Below are 22,386 nucleotides of genomic sequence, written 5' to 3'. Positions count from 1 at the left end.
TGTCTTCTAAGTAGAAAAGTCAGCCCACACACTTCTGTGAACGCAACCAGTTTTATCAAAGAAGCATGAGAGCAAGACACTAACTTGGAGAATGTGGGTTCCCTAGTGACAGCTGCCCTCTCTCTGTTCATGATAACTTCCTCCTACCCAAAGGTTAGGTCAGCCAGCCCCTGGGTCCAGAGCAGGCATTCGGCTTAGCAGGCTCCCAGGGAGCACTCAAGGGCTAACGACCAGAGTCCTTGAATGCCAGCCCTCTATGCTCTAAGTAGCTCCTCCGTGTAAAGTACCCTCTGCGGGCTCTGAGGATCTGCTTGGCTTTCTGACTTGTACTGCAAAGCAGCACAAGACACCAAAGAGCAAGGGGCTCAAGAAACCGCTTTGGCAACAGTCTGCTTGTCAGCTGTGGCGTCTCAGTCTCTGACCCATCTCTTATTCTTATTCACGCTTGGCTGTAAGAGCTACCGGCTTGGAGACGCTCAAAGCAGCCACAGACCTGCATGACTCCGGCGTTGATAAAGTGTAGGGTCACAGCAGGGGCGGTCTGTTGGTCTAGGAGGGTCGGAGGTGCGGAGGACACCTCTTCTCTCAACCTTCCGGCCTGTGATCTCATGCCTGTTACCTCCCCCGTGGTTACCATAGCCTGAGGCATCTCAAGTTCGGAAGAAGTCAGCTCCGGGAACTCCAGCATCTCCATCTCCTTCAGGGGTTTCTTCCTCTTCTCTCTGGGTATGGACTCACAGCAGCAGGAGTTACGACCCTGCGTGGTGTGGGTCCAGTGTCTCTTTGATCTTCTGTAGCCACTATGGCTGGAGTGTCTCCATAAATGCATATAACAACGGATATAAATCTCTGGATGACCCCCCCGACCCTTAACAATAGCACCACTGCTTAAAAAAATAAATAAATAAAAAAATAAAGAGGGAGTTTTCTAGGAGGAAGGCACACCCACCCCGAAAACTTTGTTCCTATTTGCTTGGTCCAGGAGCTCCGTCCAGTTCCGCCTCTTTAGACATCTGGGCAAATCGCGCCACTGACGCCAAGTGCGTCCCTGTCCCAGTGGCCAATCCAATAGCTGAGAGCGCCTTGGCCCTCGCAAGTTTCCGTCGTCTAGCAGGAAGAGGTGTGTGTCGCGCCGGCGCAGTTAATCGGCCCGCGGCGCGTGGTGACTGCCGTGCCCCGATAGTCACACTTGAGTCCGGACCATCCAGGGCGCCTTTCGCTTGTGGACCATGTCGTGGCTCTTTGGCATCAACAAGGGCCCCAAGGGCGAAGGCACAGGGCCTCCGTTGCCCTTGCCGCCCGCGCAGCCTGGCGCGGAGGGTGGCGGCGACCGTGTTGCCGGAGACCGGCAATCGCCCAAGGACAAATGGAGCAACTTTGACCCGACGGGCCTGGAGCGAGCGGCCAAAGCGGCGCGCGAGTTGGAGCACTCGCGTGAGTGCGCGGGCTGGGCTTTGCGGGCCGAGGCCCAGGGAAATGGGAGGTTCCTCTCAGAGACGCCAGTTGCTTTTGCAAGTTTGGTCCTCTTGGCGTCTGAGCAGCAGAGTGTTCAATTGGCTGTCTGCAGTGACCTGAACGGACCGGTAGTCATTTGGCCATAGCTGCCCTGCTATGGGATATGCTTTTGGGAGACCCAGGTGCCATCCTCTAGCACTTGCAACTGTCAACGCGGCAGAAGAGACCGTTTTAGAGAGGCTTTTATAGGCGCGGGTTGCGTGTGCCAATGCTGGCCTTACTTACTCCTGGGCGCTCTTGCTGCCTCCACGAGGTGCAGGCCAAAAGGCATGGCCAGATCAGGTGATCCATGTTGTGGTTGATTGTAATCACTCACTTAAAATAAGGGGAGCATTTTTGAAAGGCGTTTGGTTTTTAGCAAAAAGACGTTAGATTTGCATTTATTATTGGATAACAGCACTTCACTGTGGAATGTGACGGGGAGGGTATCTGTAAAAGTTGATCCTCTCTCGGAGCCAGTCTTTCCCCACAAATGTCCTGTCTGCTTTTATGTTGACAGTTTGTGCCAACATGTAATATAAGTGTGTTTTGTTGTCTTTTTTTTTTTTTTTTTTTTTTTCTTCGAGACAGGGTTTCTCTGTGTAGCTTTGGAGCCTGTCATGGAACTCGCTCTATAGACCGGGCTGGCCTGGAACTCAGAGATCCGCCTGGCTCTACCTCCCAAGTGCTGGGATCAAAGGCGTGCACCACCACTGCCCAGCTAGTTGATTTTTTTCCCCGAGACAGGATTTTTCTGTGTAACAGCTCTAGCTGTCCTAGAACTCGAGCTCTGTAGACCAAGCTGGCCTCGAACTCAGATATATCCACCTGCCTCTCTGCCTCCCGAGTATGCACCCTCCCCACCACCACCACCCAGCTAGCTGAAATCTTAAGAGCCTGAAATAGGGGGCTGGAGTGATGGTTCAATGACTAAGAGCCTTTGTTGCTGTTGCAGTGGACCCGTGTTCAATTCTGAACACCCATATGGCTGCTCACAACCTTTTGTAACCCTGGTTCCAGGTGCTCCAAGGACCTCTTCTGGCTTCTGAGGGTACCAGGCATGTATGTGGTGTACATACATACACACAGGCAAGCACTTAAACACATTAAAAAAAAAAAAAAAAAAGTGAAGTGTAGGAGGTGTTGAATAAATGCTGGTTGGAGGAATGATGTTGTCATTCTCAAAATTTTGTGTTTGTGGTGGGTTCTGTTTTCCAAAAGGTTCTATAGGGAAGCCCAAATTTAAATAGGTACAATATGCAGAGCCTCTCAGAGAGGGTCTGGCACTCGGTGAGTCAATTCTCTGTTCTTGTGGGGCCACAAAGATGTCTTCAGCTGGGAGTGGTGGCTCATGCCTTTAGTTCCAACACTTGAGAGGCAGAGGCAGACAGAATTCTGAGTTTGAGGCTGGTCTGGTCTACATAATGAACTCCAGGCCAGCCAGGACATACAGTGAGATCTTGTTAAATCTTGGGCAATGGTCTGTGAGCCCTGCTAACTCAAATCCCCATAGAGACATTCAAAGCGTTCAGATTTGGGACCAGGATCACCTGTCTCTTTTGACCAACAGAGCTAAAAATTTTATAAACAATCTATTATGTTTGCTAGACAGTCTCAGTGATTAGGTTAAAATGAGAAAAAGTGGCTGGTTTTCAAGGCATTTCCAATGTTAGCAGACTGACAGGTGACCCAATGTCCTGTTTGTTACAGGGTATGTAGGGGACACTTTTCTTGGTGACTCCTGGCGGGAGAGGGGGGAATTCTTTAGCCACACCTAGAATTTCAGATGAATCTTAGCTATTTAGTCCCAGTACTACAGTCTGTTACAGACTATGGGGAGCAGTTCCAGCCCTTTGCTACATCCCGACTGCTCTTGCATATAAACTGCTCTCTAGGTGTCTGTACTGGCAGTCCTGAAACTCCTGCCCAGAACATTCTCCCTCTAGGTCCAGTGTCTTGGCCTCTACTTTGCTTTAACGGAGCTCTGTTTTCTGAGCCAGCAGCACTTCCTGTGGGTTCTACATGCCCCATCAGTGTCCTTTTCTTGTAGGATAGTCTCAGGTGGGCGCTAAACTTGTACTGAAGTTTACCTGTCCTCTCAATTCACGAGAAAATAGAGGAGTTAGCTGAGCTTGCCAAAGTCACATGAAGGATAAACAGCTGGGGTTTGGTCCCGGGTTTGTTGGACTGTGACCCCCCCATTCCTGTCTACTGTGCTGAAATGAGGCCCTTTCCTGTCAGTGTCAGGTGTTCCCATGGCCTCTCAAAGCGTGGCTGTGCCTTGCTGTTGTCTCTCTTCAGGTGTGAGTTCTTTTGTCTTCCACTCTAGTCACTGAAGACCAGAGAGGCTCGGAGGAGATTGTCTTGGAAGGTCCTTCCCAAGCTCTGACACTGCTACCCATTGGTGGAGTTCATGCCATACTGTGCTCTGTGTGAATTGACCCCAAATGCCAAGACATTTGCCATGGCCATCTAAACCTGTGAAATGTTCTCACAATGGTACCTCCTGTCTTAGGCCATTTTCCCTCCAGATACTCATACTATTAACAGATGTTAAGCTTCCGTTAATGATATGCCTGTTGAACTCAAAATTAACAGAGAGGTTGCAGCTGACCTAGAAGTATTCAAAAGTGTAAGAAAAGTCATAGGGCTAGAATGTAGGGGTTAAGTGTGGGTTACCTAGTGATCTTCACTCCCATGGTTCCTGTGGTAGAAAAGTTTTACAATAGGGTATTGGTATGGAAAATTTGGAGATCAGATGCTTAGACCTCTAGAGTGTACTAGAAGTAAAGTTTTCCCATTGTATCTAAGTATTGACAAACATCAGTGCCGTCTGACACACAAAACACACAAGTTATGTATAACCTAGGTGCATTGTCTGGCATTTGATCCTGAGTCATCCTTTTCTGCCTGTATATTTTTTAATATCATTAACAGATACAGATATAAACACCAGCCAGAGCTCTGCTTTCCTAATTGGAAAATGCCTGACATGTCATGGTTCCACAGCCCCATCCTGGATGATTGTGTGGTGGTCTTTCTGATGGAGTTCTTGGCAATATGATGATCCCCTGGGAATGAAACCTGGAGCTCTTACCAAGCTCTTATGACCTGTCTCCTCCCCTTCACTCCCCTGCCAACGACATTTCATGGATACTAGGCTAGACTCAAACCCATAATGCAGCCGAGGATGATTTTGGGCTCCTGATCCTCTGGCTTCCACCTTTAGAATGTCAGGATGCCAGGCACGCACTCTATGCTTGATTTTTGGTGTTAGGGATCCAATCTAGGGTCTTTTGCATGCTGGGCAAGCTCTGTAACAACTGAGCTGTATACCCAAACTCACCAGGCTCTCTGTTGGAGATAGGGCAGCAGCTTTGAAAGGAGAAGTCGTTATAGGAGTCTGGAATGGGTAGGCAAGTGAGGTAGCCTGAGAAGGGAGCACAAATGATTCAAGATTGAGTGTTTCTCAGAAAGCCCCTTGGCATGAGGGAGAGGTTCTGTTTTGGGTCACATAGACATGTCTGTTGTTAGTATCCTAATATCCTCTCTCCTACTCTCCTGTACTCCACAGGCCATGCCAAGGAGGCACTGAGTCTTGCGCAGATGCAGGAGCAGACACTGCAGCTGGAACAGCAGTCTAAACTCAAGGTGAACTGTGGGCTGGTGCCAGGAGGGTGTGAAAGACCTGTGGATGTGTCCTCATTCTTTGAAGGAATTGGGGGACGTTAAGGACGGGATGCTGAGTATGTGGCTATGATTCTGTATTAGAGGTACCTGAGAGGGAAGGTATAGGTGAGGAATGTTTGAACTTGAAGGTAGGGGATCTTACTTGAAATTCTTTAGTTTTATGTTTTTGTTGTTTGTTTGATTTTTTTTTTTTTTTGTTTTGTTTTTTTGATTTTCGAGACAGGGTTTCTCTGTGTAACAGCCCTGGCTGTCCTGGAACTCACTCTGTAGACCAGGCTGGCCTCGAACTCAGAGATCTTCCTGCTTCTGCCTCCCGAGTACTGGGATTAAAGGCTTGTGCCGCCGCAGCCGCCGCCGCCGCCACCACCACCTGGCTTTATTTTTGTTTTTAAAGATAGGGTTTCTATGTGTAGCCCTGGCTGTCCTGGTCTCTCATTCTGTAGGCCAGGCTGGCCTCAAACTTAGAGATCCTCCTGCCTCTGCCTTCCAAGTGCTAGGATTAAAGGCATGCGCTACCACTACCTGGCTAAGACAGGATTTTTCTGTGTATACCAAGCTAATCTCAAATTCTCAGCAATCCTTCTGTCTTAGCCTCTTAAGTGCTAAGATTACAGGTATGTCCCACCACGCCTAATTTTTATTTTATTTTTCTGCACTCAGAAGGACCCTTGAAGCTAGGTGTGGTACATCCTTTAATTCTAGCACTTGGGAGACAAAGGCAGGTTAGATAGCTGAGTTCCAGGACAGCCTGGGATACACAGAAACCCTGTCTTGAAAAACGTAAAAGAAGAACCCTGATGTCAGTTTTCAGTGAGCATGGAGCAGGCTCTATCCTTAGTCCTTGTCTGTTATACAATACAGTTGTAACATGAGGTCAGGGTAAAGGAGTGAGTAACCTCCTGATCTCTGGGACTGGTCTTGTCCATATGCCTAGAGCCGTGAGTCCACTTAGGAGTATATGGGTATCTGTCCAGACTGTTTTTAAAAGTGTCTTCTGCCTTACTCCAGCCTGTTGCATAGACCAGTAGGCATGGTCTTTGATGCTGCCATTTTGTAGTCCATAGCACCATGGAATGGGCTGTAGAGGGTGTGAGTCTTATACAGGTACTCCTGTATTCTGCAGGAGTATGAAGCTGCTGTAGAGCAGCTGAAGAGTGAACAGATCCGTGTACAAGCCGAGGAAAGAAGGAAAACGCTGAGTGAAGAGACCCGGCAACACCAGGCTGTAAGTGTACAGGCAGCTGCCACTTATGCCCGGAGGCCTGGGGTAATAGGAGTAGGGGTGGGACAATGAGATGCCACGCTGAATCTTTTAGTTACTGACCAGATGAGGGTGGTAGTTATTGTACTAGGACCTGGGCCACTATTGTAAAAATAAGCAAAAACAGTAACCCCAGAACATACAGACTCCTGGGTACAGAGCCATTCTGTACCAGCATGTTTGTGGAAGGTGGCAGGTCATCTGTAGCATACCTCAACAGCCACTCCAGGGTAGGTCCATATCATGTTCTCTGATCCTTCTAGTAGCTTCTTCAGCCAAGGTGTGTCTTTATTTCTGTCTTCTTCCCTAGAGGGCCCAATACCAGGATAAGCTAGCTCGACAACGCTATGAGGACCAGCTGAAACAGCAGGTAAACAAGACATACCTCTGAGAGAGATGCACTGTCCTTGCAATAACATAGGAGATTATACAGCTGAGTTCATGGGCAGGAAGGCAAGTGTTTTGCTGGTTCTGGGTGAATTTTCTCAGGCATTGGTAGGCCCTGGCATGTGTATACATACTTTTTTTTTTTTTTTCCGAGACAGGGTTTCTCTGTGTAGCTTTGCGCCTTTCCTGGGACTCACTTGGTAGCCCAGGCTGGCCTCGAACTCACAGAGATCCACCTGGCTCTGCCTCCCGAGTGCTGGGATTAAAGGCGTGTGCCACCACCGCCCGGCTGCATGTGTATACATACTTATGGGCCTGTGTGCACAATGAACATGCCCAAACACACACCTAAATGTAGACATGTATACAGACATGTCCAAGCACATACACAAGCCCATGCACATAATTTCTTACAATGCTTCCACAACAGAGGTGGGTTTTCCAGTTACTCTTAAGGGTTCTCTTACTAGATGGAGACCTGTCTAATTAGCAAGGTCAGTGAATGGTGGAGGACAGGGTCCCTGGATAATCCAAGACCTGATTAGGCCTCCATTGATCCATGCTGGCTCCCTGTTATAGGGGCTCATCAGCCTCAGGCTTATGTTCATGTTTTGTTTGCTGGGGCCTTATAGCCATTAATCTCAGTAGGCAAGATCAGAATCCTGTAAGAACCATAGAGCAGAGATGCAAGCCCTGGGGGTCTTAGAACCACAGTATGAAGCTGCTATAAAGGCTGCTTCTGCCCCAGCAGGTGGGGCAGCTCTGAAGCCAGTCCCTTAATGTGTGCATGTCCTGGGTCAGCATCAGATGTGCCTGCACTGGAGTGTACCAGCTAGAGCCCCAGGAAATTTGGGACTCCTCAGGTGGGCAGAAGCATTCCTGACTCAGAGCAGCTACAACCTGTTGGCTTGACTTTGGTTGTCTTTCTGATTTTCAAAAGCTTTTACCTTTCCTGTTACTTCTCTCAGCAACTTCTGAATGAAGAGAATTTAAGGAAACAAGAGGAGTCTGTGCAGAAGCAGGAGGCCATGCGTCGAGGTAGGGGGTCTCCAAGGATGGGTGACTTTGTTGGGCATCTTAGTCCTTAAGAAATGCCTGCAAAGTGGGAGTGGGGGGTGGAGGGGTGGGAGGTGGTACTGGGAGGAGAGGAGGGAGGCCAAACTACAGTCAGTATGTAAAATAAATTTTAAAAAATGTTATTTAAGTTAAAAAAAAGAAAGAAAGAAAGAAATGCCTACACAGTGGCTCACTGTGCCCTCAACCTAGGACTGTATTTATAGTATGTGCTTTGACACCAGACACAGCTGGGTGCCTTGGTTTCAAAGAGCTAACTCTTAGCAGAAGTTTCATCTGTAGCCTGGTCCCTGAGCAGAAAGTTCTGGGACTAGTTGATTCGGATAGGAAAATTGCCTGGTCTTAGCTCCTGTAGTAGAACTTCATTTGTCATTGGAGCCAACTTGCTAGTTTATGCATATGTGTCCCAGCAGGAAGAACATATCCTGTCTCCCGGAGTCTGTCAGGAAGGATTTGAGGCAATTTGTTGGTGGCTGTGCAATGACAGTGCATATTGCTTGGTGTTTGGTTCTTACTGCTGGTAAACAGGCACATGTTATGCATCTCGTGACTTTTTCTGGTATTTTGATAGTTAGATGTCAATATAAGTAGGTTTTTCTTCTGATTATCCACATTTTTGTTTGTTTTTAAAATACATCATCCTGAGGGTGGTCCAGGCTATTTCAGGGTCCTCCATCTGGTAGAAGGGCTTGCTCTGCAACATGGGTTGTTTACTGTGACACTGCTGTTCCTGATCCATGCAATATCTAGGTCTGTGTGTGCATGTCAGCAATGTGGGCAGAGACAGGCACAATATGGACTGAAGACCTCTGTCTTTGCCTTTTCCTGGGGCAGCCACTGTGGAGCGAGAGATGGAGTTGCGGCATAAGAATGAGATGTTGCGGGTAGAAGCTGAGGCCCGAGCACGGGCCAAGGCTGATCGAGAGAATGCAGACATAATCCGGGAACAGATTCGCCTCAAGGCTGCTGAACACCGCCAGACCATCTTGGAGTCTATCAAGTAAGGGTGCATCTAGAGCCCAGTGACTACTGCCCATCTGTCTGTGGTTCCCAGTTCAAGCTAGTAAGTTACTGGTCATCGAAGGTCCTCCAGCCTGAAGCTCTGGGTCAGCTCTTTAACACTCCCACCGTGGTAGACTTTTCTTAAGACTGATCTGAGAGCCTCGAAGAGCTTCATTGGTTTCTTTTCTTTGACCTTCTCCAGCCATGTGTCTCTTTCCCTCATGCAGGACAGCTGGCACCTTGTTTGGTGAAGGATTCCGTGCCTTTGTGACAGACTGGGACAAAGTGACAGCCACGGTATGTACTACCATATGTTCCTATGGGTGAGCCCAGTGGGCAGCTCTGGGGCACAGTCTCTGGGGACTTCCCTGTAAGATTCAGCCCTGTTATCTGTTGGCTATGAGGACACCTGGTATTTTGCATAGGTACCCAGCACAAATCAGGTACATGGGCTGCTACAACTGTCTTTAAGAACTATAGTGAGGCATGCTGCCTAAATTACAAACAAGGTTTATCTGGTGTTGGAAAGTCTGAATAGGGCCACCTAATGACTTCTACTAGGTCCCACTCTTTTTTTTTTTTTTTTTTTTTTTTTTATGCCAAATGCTGTTTATTGAAAGAGGGAGGAGGTCTTAAATACAGGCTTACAGCACAATGGGAGAACCCTGGAGGGCAGAAGTTGCTACCATTTTTTACAATCTTGCATCTAAGCTCTAAGCTGTTAACGCCCATTATGCAGGATACGCAGACAAGGGTTCCACCCTCCTTAAGCATTCAGGAGGGTGGAACCCCGTAGGGAATTAGCACAGGGAGGATATCAAGGTCAAGGTCAGCAAGCAAGGCAACAGTTTAGGTCCCACTCTTTTTTTTTTTTTTTTTTGGTCTTTCGAGACAGGGTTTCTCTTGTGTAGCTTTGTGCCTTTCCTGGAACTCACTTGGTAGCCCAGGCTGGCCTCGAACTCATAGAGATCTGCCTGCCTCTGCCTCCCAGAGTGCTGGGATTAAAGGCGTGCGCCACCACCGCCCGGCCTAGGTCCCACTCTTGAATGTTTTACAAACTGCAGCATTGCATGAGACCAAGTACTCAACATGTAAATCTTTGAGGGACAAATCACATCTAGTCATGGCAGTGGCAGCCTATCTTGAGGCTTAAGACTTCTAATCCAGGCGCAGATGTAGGAAGGGGCCAGAGCTCACTTTCTATGTCTAGTGTCCTTGGGAGAAAATAGTAGTAAGTTTTTTATGTGACTTTTTTTTTTTTTTTTTTTTAGAGACAGGGTCTCTCTATTATGTAGGACTGGCTGTCTTGGAACATGTTTTGTAGACCAGGCAGTCCTCAAACTCACAGATCCACTAGCCTCTACCTCTTGAATGCTGGAATTAAAGATGTTTGTCACTATGCCCAGCTACCTGGCATTTTTGGTAGTGTATTCCCAGCCAACTCTGTAACTCTATGAGGCAGGAGGTGGTCTGTGATGTAGGAGTAGTCCTCAGTGACCCTAAAGCTTCAGGGTCACTGAGGACTTCATGCTAGGTGCATAGGTTGATCTGCTAAAGGGGAATGCTGAAGGCACATTATTTTTATTATTCAGGGTGCTGAGGATGGAACCTAAGGTCTTAGGAATGCTGGGCAGGAACTCACCAGTAAACTACAAGCCAGGCTGGACAGTGCCCCCTGTTTGTGGAGCTGCTTGGTGTGCTAATACATTACCATCATGGTTTGTGGTTAGCCTTGTTTTCCAAGAATGAAGTTTAACTTTTTCAATGGTAAGAAAGTAGTGGAAGGCAAGAAAGACTCTTAGTGAATATGCAGCCCTGTATAGCCATATTTCATATTCTTACAACCTCTGCTTTTGAGCATCCATGTTATAAGACACAAAGAGAAATGCTCTGATGGAGAGTGCCAGTGAGCATTGGCTGACTGTAGTATGGGGTTAGGGATCCAACCAGGGTCCAGTAGAGGCTACCCTGAGACCTCAGCTGTTCTTAGGGCACAAGATGAACTGTGGGGCAGAGGTGCATCATAGACTGCTGTTTTTCTGTCCCAGGTGACTGGACTGACACTCCTGGCTGTTGGAGTCTATTCTGCTAAGAATGCTACTGCTGTTGCTGGTCGGTATATTGAGGCACGCTTGGGAAAGCCCTCCCTGGTGAGGGAGACCTCCCGCATCTCAGTGCTGGAGGCACTGAGGCATCCCATCCAGGTATGGCCACAGTAAGGGATCAGGGCTCCACATCCCTACCACGTTTCTTCCCATATCACAGACAAATGGTGCACATTTTCTCTATCCTCCCCCTTTTGCCCAAACAACAGCTTCTGCTTTCTCTTTCATGCTGGGTGTTTTCTCATGACTGCTATACCAATGGGGCCTGTTGAATCAGTATTATCTAATTATATAACTGCTCCTAGGCACGCTTTAGCTCTTCATGACTTGAGCTCAGGGTCTGTCTTGGCATGGAAAGTATGAGAGTAGATTGGTGTCTAGTTCCCTCCCTTGGGCTGAGCTACTCTGCTCTCTCTGACAAGCCTGTTCTCTGATGGCTGCACCTGGGTCTCTTCGGATGCTCAGTACAAGTGATTAGGAAGATAAAAATCTATAGTAAAGAGCTGATGAATGCCCCACAACAGACACTTTCTCCAGCTTTGACACTGAGGTACTGGTCTTGGGCTCTGTGGGACAAGTACTTCATGGTGGCTTTGTGTCCTGCCAACTGTGATGGTTTCCCCTATAGGTCAGCAAACGACTGGTCAGCAGACCCCAGGACGCACTGGAGGGTGTCATCCTCAGTGTAAGTAACAGTGGCAACCGTGGTTTGGAAAGCCCTGTGGGCCCCAGGAAAGGGACAGGAAAGCTTAACTATTGTGTTTATGTGATCCTTGTGTTTGTGGCTTTGGGGTCCTGAAATGTACATTACTGTACTGTATTCAGATACTCCATAGGCCAGTCCAGTATCCACACTAACTAGGCTGCACTAGAATACCTATGGTCCTTCCACTCCCTAAGGCTATCTGTAGGCTGGGAGACCAGGTTCCCCAAACTTCATCTTGCTCTGGCAGCCTAGCCTGGAGGCACGGGTACGAGATATTGCCATCGCAACAAGAAATACCAAGAAGAACAAAAGCCTGTATAGAAATGTTCTAATGTATGGACCACCAGGGACTGGCAAGACACTGTTTGCCAAGGTAAAAATACCTGGCTGTGAAGGTGGGACTGGGTGCTACTGGGCATCATCTCACCCTGGGACAGTTTTTGTCACTGTCCCTCAGGGCATTGCGGTGCATTCAGAGGCCACCTCAGCTCTGATGGTGGGGGACTGTCCATGTTGGGCAGGGTTGGCGAGTAGAGCTGTGGGCTTGGGAGTCTGGGAGGGAACATCTGCTCTGTTTCCCCACCCCTCCTTGCCCAGAAACTCGCACTACATTCAGGCATGGACTACGCCATCATGACAGGCGGGGACGTGGCCCCCATGGGGCGGGAGGGTGTGACCGCCATGCACAAGGTCTTCGACTGGGCAAGCACCAGCCGACGAGGGTGAGCATACAACTCCCACATACACAAATTCCTACTCCTAGTGGCCCACCAGGTACCTAGCAAGGGCCCTGCTGTCTTCCTACTGTCCTGTCCTTGATATTGTATGGGAGTCCATGGGTAGCCTCTAGATTCTGAAGATAGATAGAGGTGGGTGTTTATTCTGAAGGATCCATTAGAAAAAATGTCATGCCGAGGGTGGACATCTGGTCACAAGATTTCCCATATAAGGACACTGCCAGATATAATTACTGTCAGGAGTGAATGGCTAGCTCAAATGGGGAGAAGAATGGATCCAGGCCTCCTTGACTGTGTTGAACCCTCCAAAAGTTGGCTGAGGATATCACATCAACTCATGCAGTATGGCACAGCCAGTTATAATTGTCCCTGGCATTGCCACTATGCCTTGTTACAGCCTTTTCTTTGGTCTTTGCCGTTTTACCCTGGATAACCACTTCTTCCTGATGCTGAACACATGCATCTCAGCCCTTATTCTGACCTAGACTGGAGGAAGGCCTTGAGTGAGACCTGTGGGTTGGAGGAACATTCTTCTGCCCAGCACATACCATCAGAGCTGCAGTTGGGTTCTTAGTATTGGAGTTCTTGAAGCTGTGAGCTCTGTTTTTCCTGGGTCAGGATGTGTCTGTGGGGCGTCTTCTCCCAGGGATAGACACTGTACGCCCTTGTTGCTTCTGGGAGTTTCCAGATGTTGGCTTGTAGGATTCAAGCATCCCCTTACCTGACCACCCTCTAATTCACAGCCTCCTGCTCTTTGTGGATGAAGCAGATGCCTTCCTCAGGAAGAGAGCAACTGTGAGTGTTCTGGAATCCTGTCCATCGGTGAAAGTTGGTCAGAGCCGGGGCTACTTAAGCCAGTCTAGCAGGGGACCAGCCTAGAGGTTGCTGTGCCCTAGAGCACAGGTCTAAGTCTTCATGCTCTGCTAGCTGAGGTTGCTGCTCAGTTGTTTTCCCTTCTAAATTTGAGGAGTTTAGCATTGAACAACAGTCTTGGAGATGCTAAACAGCTGGAATCCAAGTTCTGGTTGTCAGAGTAGGCTTGTGTTTCTAACCCCTGCCTTCCCCTCCCAACAGTGTCTCCCATGTACACTTTTCCTTGGCCACGTACAAAATTGCTCCTTGGGCTGGAGACTGATGATGAAACTTTCTTTCTGTAGGAAAAGATAAGTGAAGACCTCAGGGCCACTCTGAATGCATTCCTACACAGGACGGGACAGCACAGTAGTAAGTAAGTGCAGCCCTGCCCCCAGCTCCCTGTGCAGAGTCCTTCTGGGCATTGTTATCCTTGATCCTCACAAGGACCCAGGACATAGTATGTGTGCAATGGTCTGGGGTGTCTTCATGTTCCTACATGGGAAGGCAATATGAAACATGAAGAAAGTCTGCTGGGTCAGTTCCTGTCCATATGGCCATCCCAGTTTGAACATCATCTCATGCCTCTTGACATTCAGCTGTCCATATGCAGCTGGAACTTTCCTGTTAAGTGGATATGCCTGAAGACTGCTTTTAGGGCACTGGTACCTGGGCATGAGACATGGGCATAAGCCTAGAATGTTTGCTTTTCCTGGGAGCAGATCCCAAGTATCTTGTGTAGAAAGAATGGAGCCTTGGTCCTTATCCAGGCTACTGGGTCTAGAGTAGCATTTAGGCCTTGGGAGACCCCGTTTAACTGTTTCCCAGAAGCCACTAGCAGGGTGGGCGCCTGTGGTCAAACAGGCTCCTCTCTTCCAAATCCCCTAACCCTGTTCTTAGCTAGCACATCACCAGTGTAGGACCTAGCCTTCTAGTGAGTGTGTGGCCATCTTGTCAGTCATAAATATCCCCTTACTTGCTGTGGCTGTGGCCTAGCCCAGGGTCATCAGGAAAAAGTGATTTGAGGGCAACAACAAAACCTTAGCATACTAGGCAACCTTGACCATAGGTTGTACAAATGGGCTTGTGGGCCTGGGTTGTAGCTGAAAGTTTCCCAGTGTCCTGCCCGCCCAGCATGGTCCAGACAAATCTCTCTCACCCGCGGTCCTGCAGCCGCTTATAAAATAATCATTCAGAGGCTTAATGTTAATAACTGCTTGGGCCATTAGCTCAGGCTTACTACTGACTAGCTTTTACACTTAAACTCAGCCCATTTCTGTTAATTTATGTCGCCACATTTTCCGTGGCTTTACCTGTGTGCCATTACATGCTGCTCCCTGGATGGCAGGCTGGTGTCTCCTGACTCAGCCTTCCTCTTCCCAGAATTCTTGTTGTTTGCCTATCCCGCCAATACTTCCTGCTTGGCTACTGGCCAATCAGCGTTTAAACCAGTGTACAAAAGCATTATTCCACAGCACTGGGTCTTCCTGGGGTTTCCTGAGTTAAAAACTGCCAAGGGCCAGAAGTACATCTCAGTGATCAAACACTTGCCTAGCATTCTTGAATCTCTGGATTCAAAACCCATGTCAAAAAACAAAACAAAACAAAAAACAAACAAACAAACAAACAAAAAAAAACTGGACAGGAAGGGAAGAAGGAAAAGAAAGAGAGCTGCCAAGTTACATCCATCTATAAAGTTTACCTGAGGAGGCTTAAAAGACCCTGACCTGTGATTGGACAAGCCCTCAGCATGCACTTTGTGCTGTAGGTTCATGCTGGTCCTGGCCAGTAACCAACCTGAGCAGTTTGACTGGGCCATCAATGACCGCATTGACGAGATGGTCTGCTTTGCCCTGCCTCAGCGGGAGGAGCGAGAGCGCCTGGTGAGAATGTATTTTGACAAGTATGTCCTTAAGCCGGCCACAGAAGGAAAGCAGTAAGTGTACAGCCCCATGGGATTCCCCTTATTGACCTAGAGCCTATCTGGGCACTTTGTTTTCCTGGGGTCTGGGCCATCTGTGTGAGATCACATTCTGTGTATGTGTCCTGTCAAAGATAGTTCTGCCATGGGACCCTCAACCATTCCTCCCACTGCTCTTTACCTGGGGACAGCTGCAAGCCTGTCCCAACAGTCCTCTCTCATGAGCTAATTTTAAGTGCCTTTGTCAGTAACCCCTGGGTATCAAGAGAATGTAGCATCCTCTAAGTTTGCTGAGTCTCTTTTACCAGGTTTTGAAGTAGCCAGTTACTGCCCTCCGCTGTTGACTTGAGTGGCAGGGCTTTCTTCTGTCTAGCTGCACACCTGCCCTGCCACTCCGGGAAGCTGCTCTGCAGCCATGTTGGGGACAGGGATGGGGAGAAGCCACTAGATGCTTCTCTGAGGAAGCCTTGGTGCTTCCACAAGCCCTCACTGCTGTGTCTAGTATACTTGCCATGCCTCCCCTCAGCAGAGGCTGCTCTGCTTTCAGCTGTCTCCTGGGCCCCAGGCCCCATGGCATTCAAGCTTCATGTCCTGACCTGAATCCTGAATCTTTCCTGCTGCCTGTTGCCTTTCACTGTTCTGGAGAAAACATGGCCTTGGCTCTGCTGTTTCCTACGGGCCCATCCCCCATCCACACTGGGCAGTCCCCTGCTTCCTGCTAACCTCATAACCCCAGCCTCAGCTCTCACATGCAACCTATATTCATATTTAATATGTGATTTCTGTGGCTTTTGGTCAGATGTTATTGCTGGAAACTCAGATTGCAGGCAGGACCCTTTACTTAACTGTTCTTTTCTTAATTAGAGATCTACCTGCTCTGTTAGCATTTCATCATTGGCTGAGCATTTAACTATTCCTGCTGTTTGGGTGCTGAATATGTAGTTGTAGACTGGGTCTTGTGAGTAGGAGTGAAGGCAGATTGGGAGAATATAGCTCCAGCTGCCTGGCTCCAACCTAAGCCTCTCCTGTCGGTCAGGAAGGAAGGCTGAGTTCGCCTCATCCAACTAGGACTGTGCAAAAAAGTTCACCAATGTTACCCAGATCAGGTGGAAGCATCTGCTGGAGTGTGATGTTGGGCAGCCTTGCTCCTGTCTCCCTGACCCCCTCTGTGTAGAGCCATGGCAACCCAGACCCACTTGGGAACTTTTCCTCCAGACGCCTGAAGGTGGCCCAGTTTGACTATGGAAAGAAGTGCTCAGAGGTCGCCCAGCTGACGGAGGGGATGTCAGGCCGGGAGATTGCTCAGCTTGCTGTGGCATGGCAGGTAAGTTAGGATCCTGGAACTAAACCCACTCTGAAACGTTGTCCTAATCTCCCGAAAGCAAGTTTTATGTTGAAGGATGTTGCAAGAATGAATAGGCATGTGGCTCTTGGTTCTCCTAAGACCACCTTAAGGGCAGATGAGTCACTCAGGGAGGATGGTGTGATACTGTCACTGGCTCTGCATGTTCTGGCCCAAATCTGGGGCACTGTCACAGTCTTAGGGCATGTCAGAGTACTACAGTAGATGTGCAAGAGTCTCTAGGCAAGTCTAGAGGGCTGCTTTTTTGGGTTGTCTGTTAAGGCAGTTGCAGACAAGTCCTGAGTTCTTGCTCCAGATCAGCAGATATGTGCTTCATGTATGGGTACTCTTGAGTATGTGGCTTTTTTGTTTTGTTTTGAGTTGTTTTTTTTTTTTTTGGTTGTTTGTTTGTTGTTTTGTTTTGAAAATAGGGTTTCTCTATGTGGCTTTGGCTGTCCTGGAACTTGCTCTATAGACCAGAACTTGCTTTTGAACTCACATTCACCTGCCTCTGCCTCCCAAGTGCTGGGATTAAAGGCGAGCACCACCACTGCCTGGCACGGGTATCTGACTTTTAAGGACAAGTTCATGATGAAGTTTAGTAAGGGAGCAAGAATATTCTGAGACTAGGCAAGGATGTTGTTGGTGAAGGCACATAGGCCACGGTGGCCTGTTGTCATTCCCTAAAACCTTGTTTATTCCTTGAACCTGCCTAGCAACAGCTGCATGGTCCTGTAGCAGGGAACTTCCACAGCAGGGCCATGAGCAATTTAGGAATTTCAGCTCCGGGTGTTGTCAAGAAAAGCCGTGTTGATGGAATGGAGGGTGCTACGACCACCTCAAACTTTGTGCCAACTTCACCATCTCCTTTTAGCCAACTGTCTATAACCAAGTGACAATCTAACTATTTAGACTTGGCAGTGCTTTTCTGGGTGTGCATGGGACAGTCCTACTTAGGTTTGGATTTTGTAGCCTAGGTCCACTAGCAATAGTATTAGTCTAAACAAGCTAGCGTAGCTGCTACAACATCCATCTCACATTGAAGACTGCAGCCTTCTGTGGCCAGTCATTGACTCTGGTCTGTCCTTGCTTAGGGTCTGTTTCCACACTGGTGATGGAGAACAGGGAGGTTAGCACAGTACAGGTGGATTACTTAAAAAACAAATTGTCTTCCCCAGTTCCAGAGGCTGAAGTACAAAGGTTAGTGTCAGCACAGTCAGATCTTGAAGAGGGTTCTTTCTGGTTAATAGAGGTCAAGGTCTTGCTGGGGCTTCATGTAGCAGACAGCATGAGTGAGCTTTTTTGTGTTTCATGCATGAATTTCAAGGAACCAGGGACCCTTTCTGTGCCCTCATTTCAATGAAATTACTTCCTCTAAAGGATGATCTCTAATATATTTCCTATGAGGATGTCAGACCTTTAGCATATGAAGTATTATAGGGTGATACACTGAGCTCATCCCAGCAGGTTATCTGGCTCACAAAGCTTCCACCAGGACAGCTCACCTCTCTCGCTTAATGTATTGTCAGAGAGAATAGCAACAGTTCAAATAAAGACCTTAATGGAGAGAGCTGGAGATGCTCCCTATCTGGGTAGTTGGTAAGAGTGGCTAAGGCAAGTCCATCTAGCCTGTTCTCAGGTGAGGAACAGGAGATACAGGAGGACTACCCAAGGTGCTACCTAGGTCCTGCCCACTGTGGTACAGCACACAGACCTGGATGTTGTTGTTGCTTCTACCCTAACCCCCATGGGACTTCTGGGTAATTGCACATTACAAAGATCCTTCCTTGCTCTGCAACCTCTATCCTCCATGCATGTCAGGATAACACAAGTCCCTGCCCTTGCACCATGCCTGGTTTCTTTGTTTTATTTGTGTGTGTGTGTGTGTGTGTGTGTTTGCTTGAATATACATCTGCATACCATGTGAGAGTCTAGTGCCTACAGAAGTCAGGAAAGGGATTTGGAGTTACAGATGAGGTTGTGGGTCACCATGTGGTTGCTGGTACTTAACCCTGGGTCCTTTGGAAGAGTATCCAGTGCTTTTAACCCTGCCTTCTCCTTCAGTCTTGGAGTTGTGGAGTTTTTCTTCTTGAATTGTAGGAGCTCCTCACTTTACCTAATGTAGATATTAACCTCTTACCAGACATGTGATTGCTTCCGTTGGGCATTGTGTTTTTTTTTTTAATCTGTTGGTAATATTCTTTTTTGATTGTTGGCCTGGAACTTGCTATGTAGACCAACCAGATTGGCCACAAATTCACAGAGAAGCATCTGCCTCTGTCTTAGTGTACAAAATTTTTAAATTTTGGTGGAGTCTGATTATCTCTTTTCTTCATTTTGTTGGCTATAATGTCATGTTTAAGAAACCATTGCCTCCAGGCAGCGGCGGCGCATGCACGCCTTTAATCCCAGCACTCGGGAGGCAGAGCCAGGCAGATCTCTTGTGAGTTTGAGGCCAGCCTGGGCTACAGAGTGAGATCCAGGACAGGCACCAAAACTACACAGAAAAACCCTGTCTCAAAAAACCAAAAGAAAGAGAGAGAGAGAGAGAGAGAGAGAGAGAGAAGAGAGAGAGAGAGAAAGAAAGAAAGAAAGAAAGAAAGAAAGAAAGAAAGAAAGAAAGAAAGAAAGAAAGAAAGAAAGAAAGAAAGAAAGAAAGAAAGAAAGAAACCATTGCCAAGTAGAATATATGGCAGCACACACCTGTAATCCCAGCACTTTGGAAACTAAGCCAGGAGAATTGCAAGTTCAAGATCAGTCTGGGCAACACAGTGAGATCCTATCTTAAAATTTAAAAATGCAATGAAAGCTGGGGATGTAGCTCAGTGGTAGTGTCTGCCTCGTATCTTCAGTCCTGGTCTTAATCCCTGGTGTCATAAAAAGTGAGAAGGTTAAGGTAGTTTATCATTATGCAGTTGAGGGAGTCCTTTTGTTTGTTGAGACATGGTCTCACTCTGTAGCCTAGGCTAGCCTTGAATGCTCTTACAATTCTCCTGCCTCAGCCTCCCAAGTATTGAGATTACAGTGTGACCCATCAGGCTGGGCTTAGGCTTTTTTGTTCTGTTTGAGATAGGCTTCACTATTTGACTGGGCTGGCCTACAGCTCTCATTACCTCTGCCTCAGGTTCTAGAACTTTGCAGCCCTGCTCATCAGGACTGCTGATCACTAAGTTCCAATGCTGCCTGCATCTGGCTTTGATGTCAGTGTAGTGATGATGTATGGAGGCTTCCCCTTCAATATGTTGAGGGTTTAAGGAGGATCAAGACTAATTCTTGAAATGTTTTCAGATTTATTTTTATTTTTCCTGTATGTGTGAGCCAGAGCCTTGCACTTGCTAGGCAAGTGCTCTACCACTGAGCTAAATCTCCTACCCCATCCTGCATATGTGCACTACATGCATGCCTGGTGCCTACGAAGGCTAGAAGAGGACATGAGGCTGGGAGTGGCGGCACACACCTTTAATTCTAGCATAGGCAGAAGTAGGCAGCTAGTATGCAACCAGCCTAGTCTACATAGCAAGTTCCAAGCCAGCCAGAGGTATATAGAGACCCTGTCTCAAAACAAAAGAGAATATATTGATTCCCCCAGAGCTGGAGTTAGAAGTGGTTGTGAGCCACCCAGTGTTGGTGCTGGGGAGTGAACTAGGTCTTCTGCAAGAGCAGTAAGTACTCTTAATTGCTGAGCCCCTATTTACTCATTTTTGAGCTGGGATCTTGATACATTGCTCAGCCTGGCCTTGAACTTCACAGTCAAGCAACCCTGCCTTAGCTTTCTGAGTAGCTGGGACTATAGTTGCACCACAACACCTAATTAAACTTAAAACATTTGAATAGTTTTGAATTTACAGAAAAGTTGCAAGATAGAGCAGAGGCACACATGCCCTTGTCACTACTAGTTTTGTGAGTGTTGGCTCTGTTTCACAGCATCGTTTACCTTACCTTGGCTTGGTTGTAGCTCAGGGTCAAGCCCAGGATACCCACATCATGAGCCCCTAATGTCTATTTCACTGTGCTTCACCTGACCTCAGTTACTAGGCTGGCTGGTGGATGAGCCCAAGTGGCTCTACCTCTCCTCTGCTGGGCCACTTAGAGAGGGCTGCTACCCTGTCCATCCAACCAGGGCTCCAGTGCAGCTCTTACCTTGCTTTAATTTTAGCCTTGGGTGAGCTTAAGCTGGGAAAGAGTATCCATGGCTTCCAAATACCTCTCAAAGTTGGTAGTCTGACTCTAAGGCCAAGTCTTCCTCCCCAGTGAATCATAACAGGCCAGTGGACCCTAGGTACATCTGTTCCAGGTGGTCCCGCTTATCCAGAGGGGACTGAGTACCACTATATTATGGTCATCTCCTCACAGGTGACAGTGTCTTGGCAGAATTCTTATATATGACTCTGTACTCCTATTCCTTTAGAATATGTCCCAGTGCCTAAGGAGGGAATTCTCTGCCTTGAGTGTTCTCTTCATTGCATTCAGGCATCCTAGCTCCTAGTTGCCTCCTGTGCATTGTCAATGAGATGGTGTCTAAAGGATACAACTTGACCAGCTCAAACTCCTACTGGCTGGTCCTGGAATGCCATCCTCACAAAGGATAAGGAAGTGGAAGGGGGGTGCTCACCCAGTGTGAATAGACATGAAGAGGAGCAGCCTAGTCAGAAAGTACCACTTAGCTCTAATTAGAGAAACCTTACACTAACATGTGCCCTGAGGGTAGGGGCCTGGTAGCAGCAGGAAGCCTGTTCTGGAGGCCTGTAAAGTGTACAGCTATAAAGTCTACAGCTAGCCTGAGTAGTTGCTCCCTGAGCTGGGAAATGGAGCCAGAATCACTTAGGGGCTCATGAAGGTTCTACATTTGTGTCCTTTTCAGAGGGAGTTACCTGTGTGTGTATGGAGGAGGAACAGCTCTGTTCAGGCTTTCTGGTTTAGAACGTCATTGACAAACTCAACAGAAGTAGCTCTGAGTTCACTGATAAGCTCAGGGATGCCCACTGAGCCTTGGGCTTCCCTGTGCAAGCAGCCAGCCTCTCCTTCTGTGCCCTCTTTCCTACCAGGCCATGGCATATGCCTCTGAAGATGGGGTCCTCACAGAGGCCATGATGGACGCCCGTGTCCAGGATGCTGTTCAGCAGCACCAGCAGAAGATGCAGTGGCTTAAAGTAGAGAGACCCAATCTTGAGGCGAGCAAGCCACCGTGTCCTTGACTCCTCAACTGCTGAGCTGGACCTGGATACCTTGTGCACCTGACCGGGGACAGACAGTCTCTGTGACCACACTCTTCCTCCCTTTTTTCCTGTCGTCTTTGGCCTCTGTAAGAGGCCAACACTGTCCGGAACGCCTTTGCCCAGCTGTGGGATGCTGGTGGTGTCAGCTTCTCTGGCTCCCACACCTCCTAGTCTGTTTCTCTCTGCGTGAGTGCTGGCAGAGGAAGGCATACTGCCTTCCTGAGCCCAAGTACACTGGTGAGACTTGTCTACAAGCCCAGATCAGAGAAGAGAGGAAGCAGAGTGCTGTATCACAGGCCAGTAGCTATGGCTGTGTCAGCAGGACTGGGACCTGCAGGGACCAGACTAAAGGCAGGAAGGGCCTCTCCTTCCTGGACATTGCACCTGCCCTGTATACATCTGTGCCAAGAATTGGCCCAGTCCTTACTTGATAAGAGTGGATCTGGTGCTAGCCAGCCCCTGGCCGGTGGCATGCAGGATTCAGAGCTGCCACCTTGCCCTTGACTGGATCTTTTAAATCCAGAATCTAATAAAACTGTGACTGATTTGCTGTTTTTGTCTCTTGGCTGAGGTGGGAGTCTAGATGGAGCCCTCAAAAT

The 22,386-nt window shown here is 48.1% G+C and overlaps 1 protein-coding gene across 2 annotated transcripts; it reads left to right on the top strand.

Annotated features, from left to right (window-relative positions):
- Nucleotides 1-1,120: 1,120 nt before the first annotated feature.
- On the top strand, nt 1,121-22,337 carry LOC114708239 (ATPase family AAA domain-containing protein 3). Of its 2 annotated transcripts, XM_028891389.2 has the most exons (16): nt 1,123-1,434; nt 5,069-5,145; nt 6,308-6,409; nt 6,756-6,815; nt 7,801-7,870; nt 8,741-8,906; nt 9,136-9,205; nt 10,957-11,112; nt 11,642-11,698; nt 11,967-12,092; nt 12,317-12,441; nt 13,200-13,251; nt 13,614-13,684; nt 15,077-15,244; nt 16,445-16,553; nt 21,617-22,337. In XM_028891389.2, the coding sequence occupies exons 1-16, from the start codon at nt 1,230-1,232 to the stop codon at nt 21,764-21,766; spliced, it is 1,764 nt and encodes a 587-aa protein (XP_028747222.1). In that variant the 5' UTR covers nt 1,123-1,229; the 3' UTR covers nt 21,767-22,337. The 2 variants fall into 2 exon arrangements, with proteins under 2 accessions (XP_037059181.1, XP_028747222.1); XM_037203286.1 differs by lacking the exon at nt 21,617-22,337 and having other exon boundaries at nt 1,121-1,434; nt 15,077-15,191; nt 16,445-16,552.
- Nucleotides 22,338-22,386: the final 49 nt, after the last annotated feature.

This window comes from Peromyscus leucopus, chromosome 2 (assembly GCF_004664715.2).
Source record: "Peromyscus leucopus breed LL Stock chromosome 2, UCI_PerLeu_2.1, whole genome shotgun sequence".
In the NCBI taxonomy this organism is placed as follows: domain Eukaryota; kingdom Metazoa; phylum Chordata; class Mammalia; order Rodentia; family Cricetidae; genus Peromyscus; species Peromyscus leucopus.
Note: the sequence above shows the minus strand (reverse complement) of the source record. Positions and strands in the feature narration are given on the sequence as shown.

Excerpts from the sequence above, each read along its gene's own strand:
- LOC114708239 (XM_028891389.2), top strand. The coding sequence starts at position 1,230 with ATGTCGTGGCTCTTTGGCATCAACAAGGGCCCCAAGGGCGAAGGCACA. Across the intron at positions 1,435-5,068 it reads GCGCGAGTTGGAGCACTCGC|GCCATGCCAAGGAGGCACTG; the intron begins GTGAGTGCGCGG and ends TGTACTCCACAG. Across the intron at positions 12,442-13,199 it reads GCAAGCACCAGCCGACGAGG|CCTCCTGCTCTTTGTGGATG; the intron begins GTGAGCATACAA and ends TCTAATTCACAG.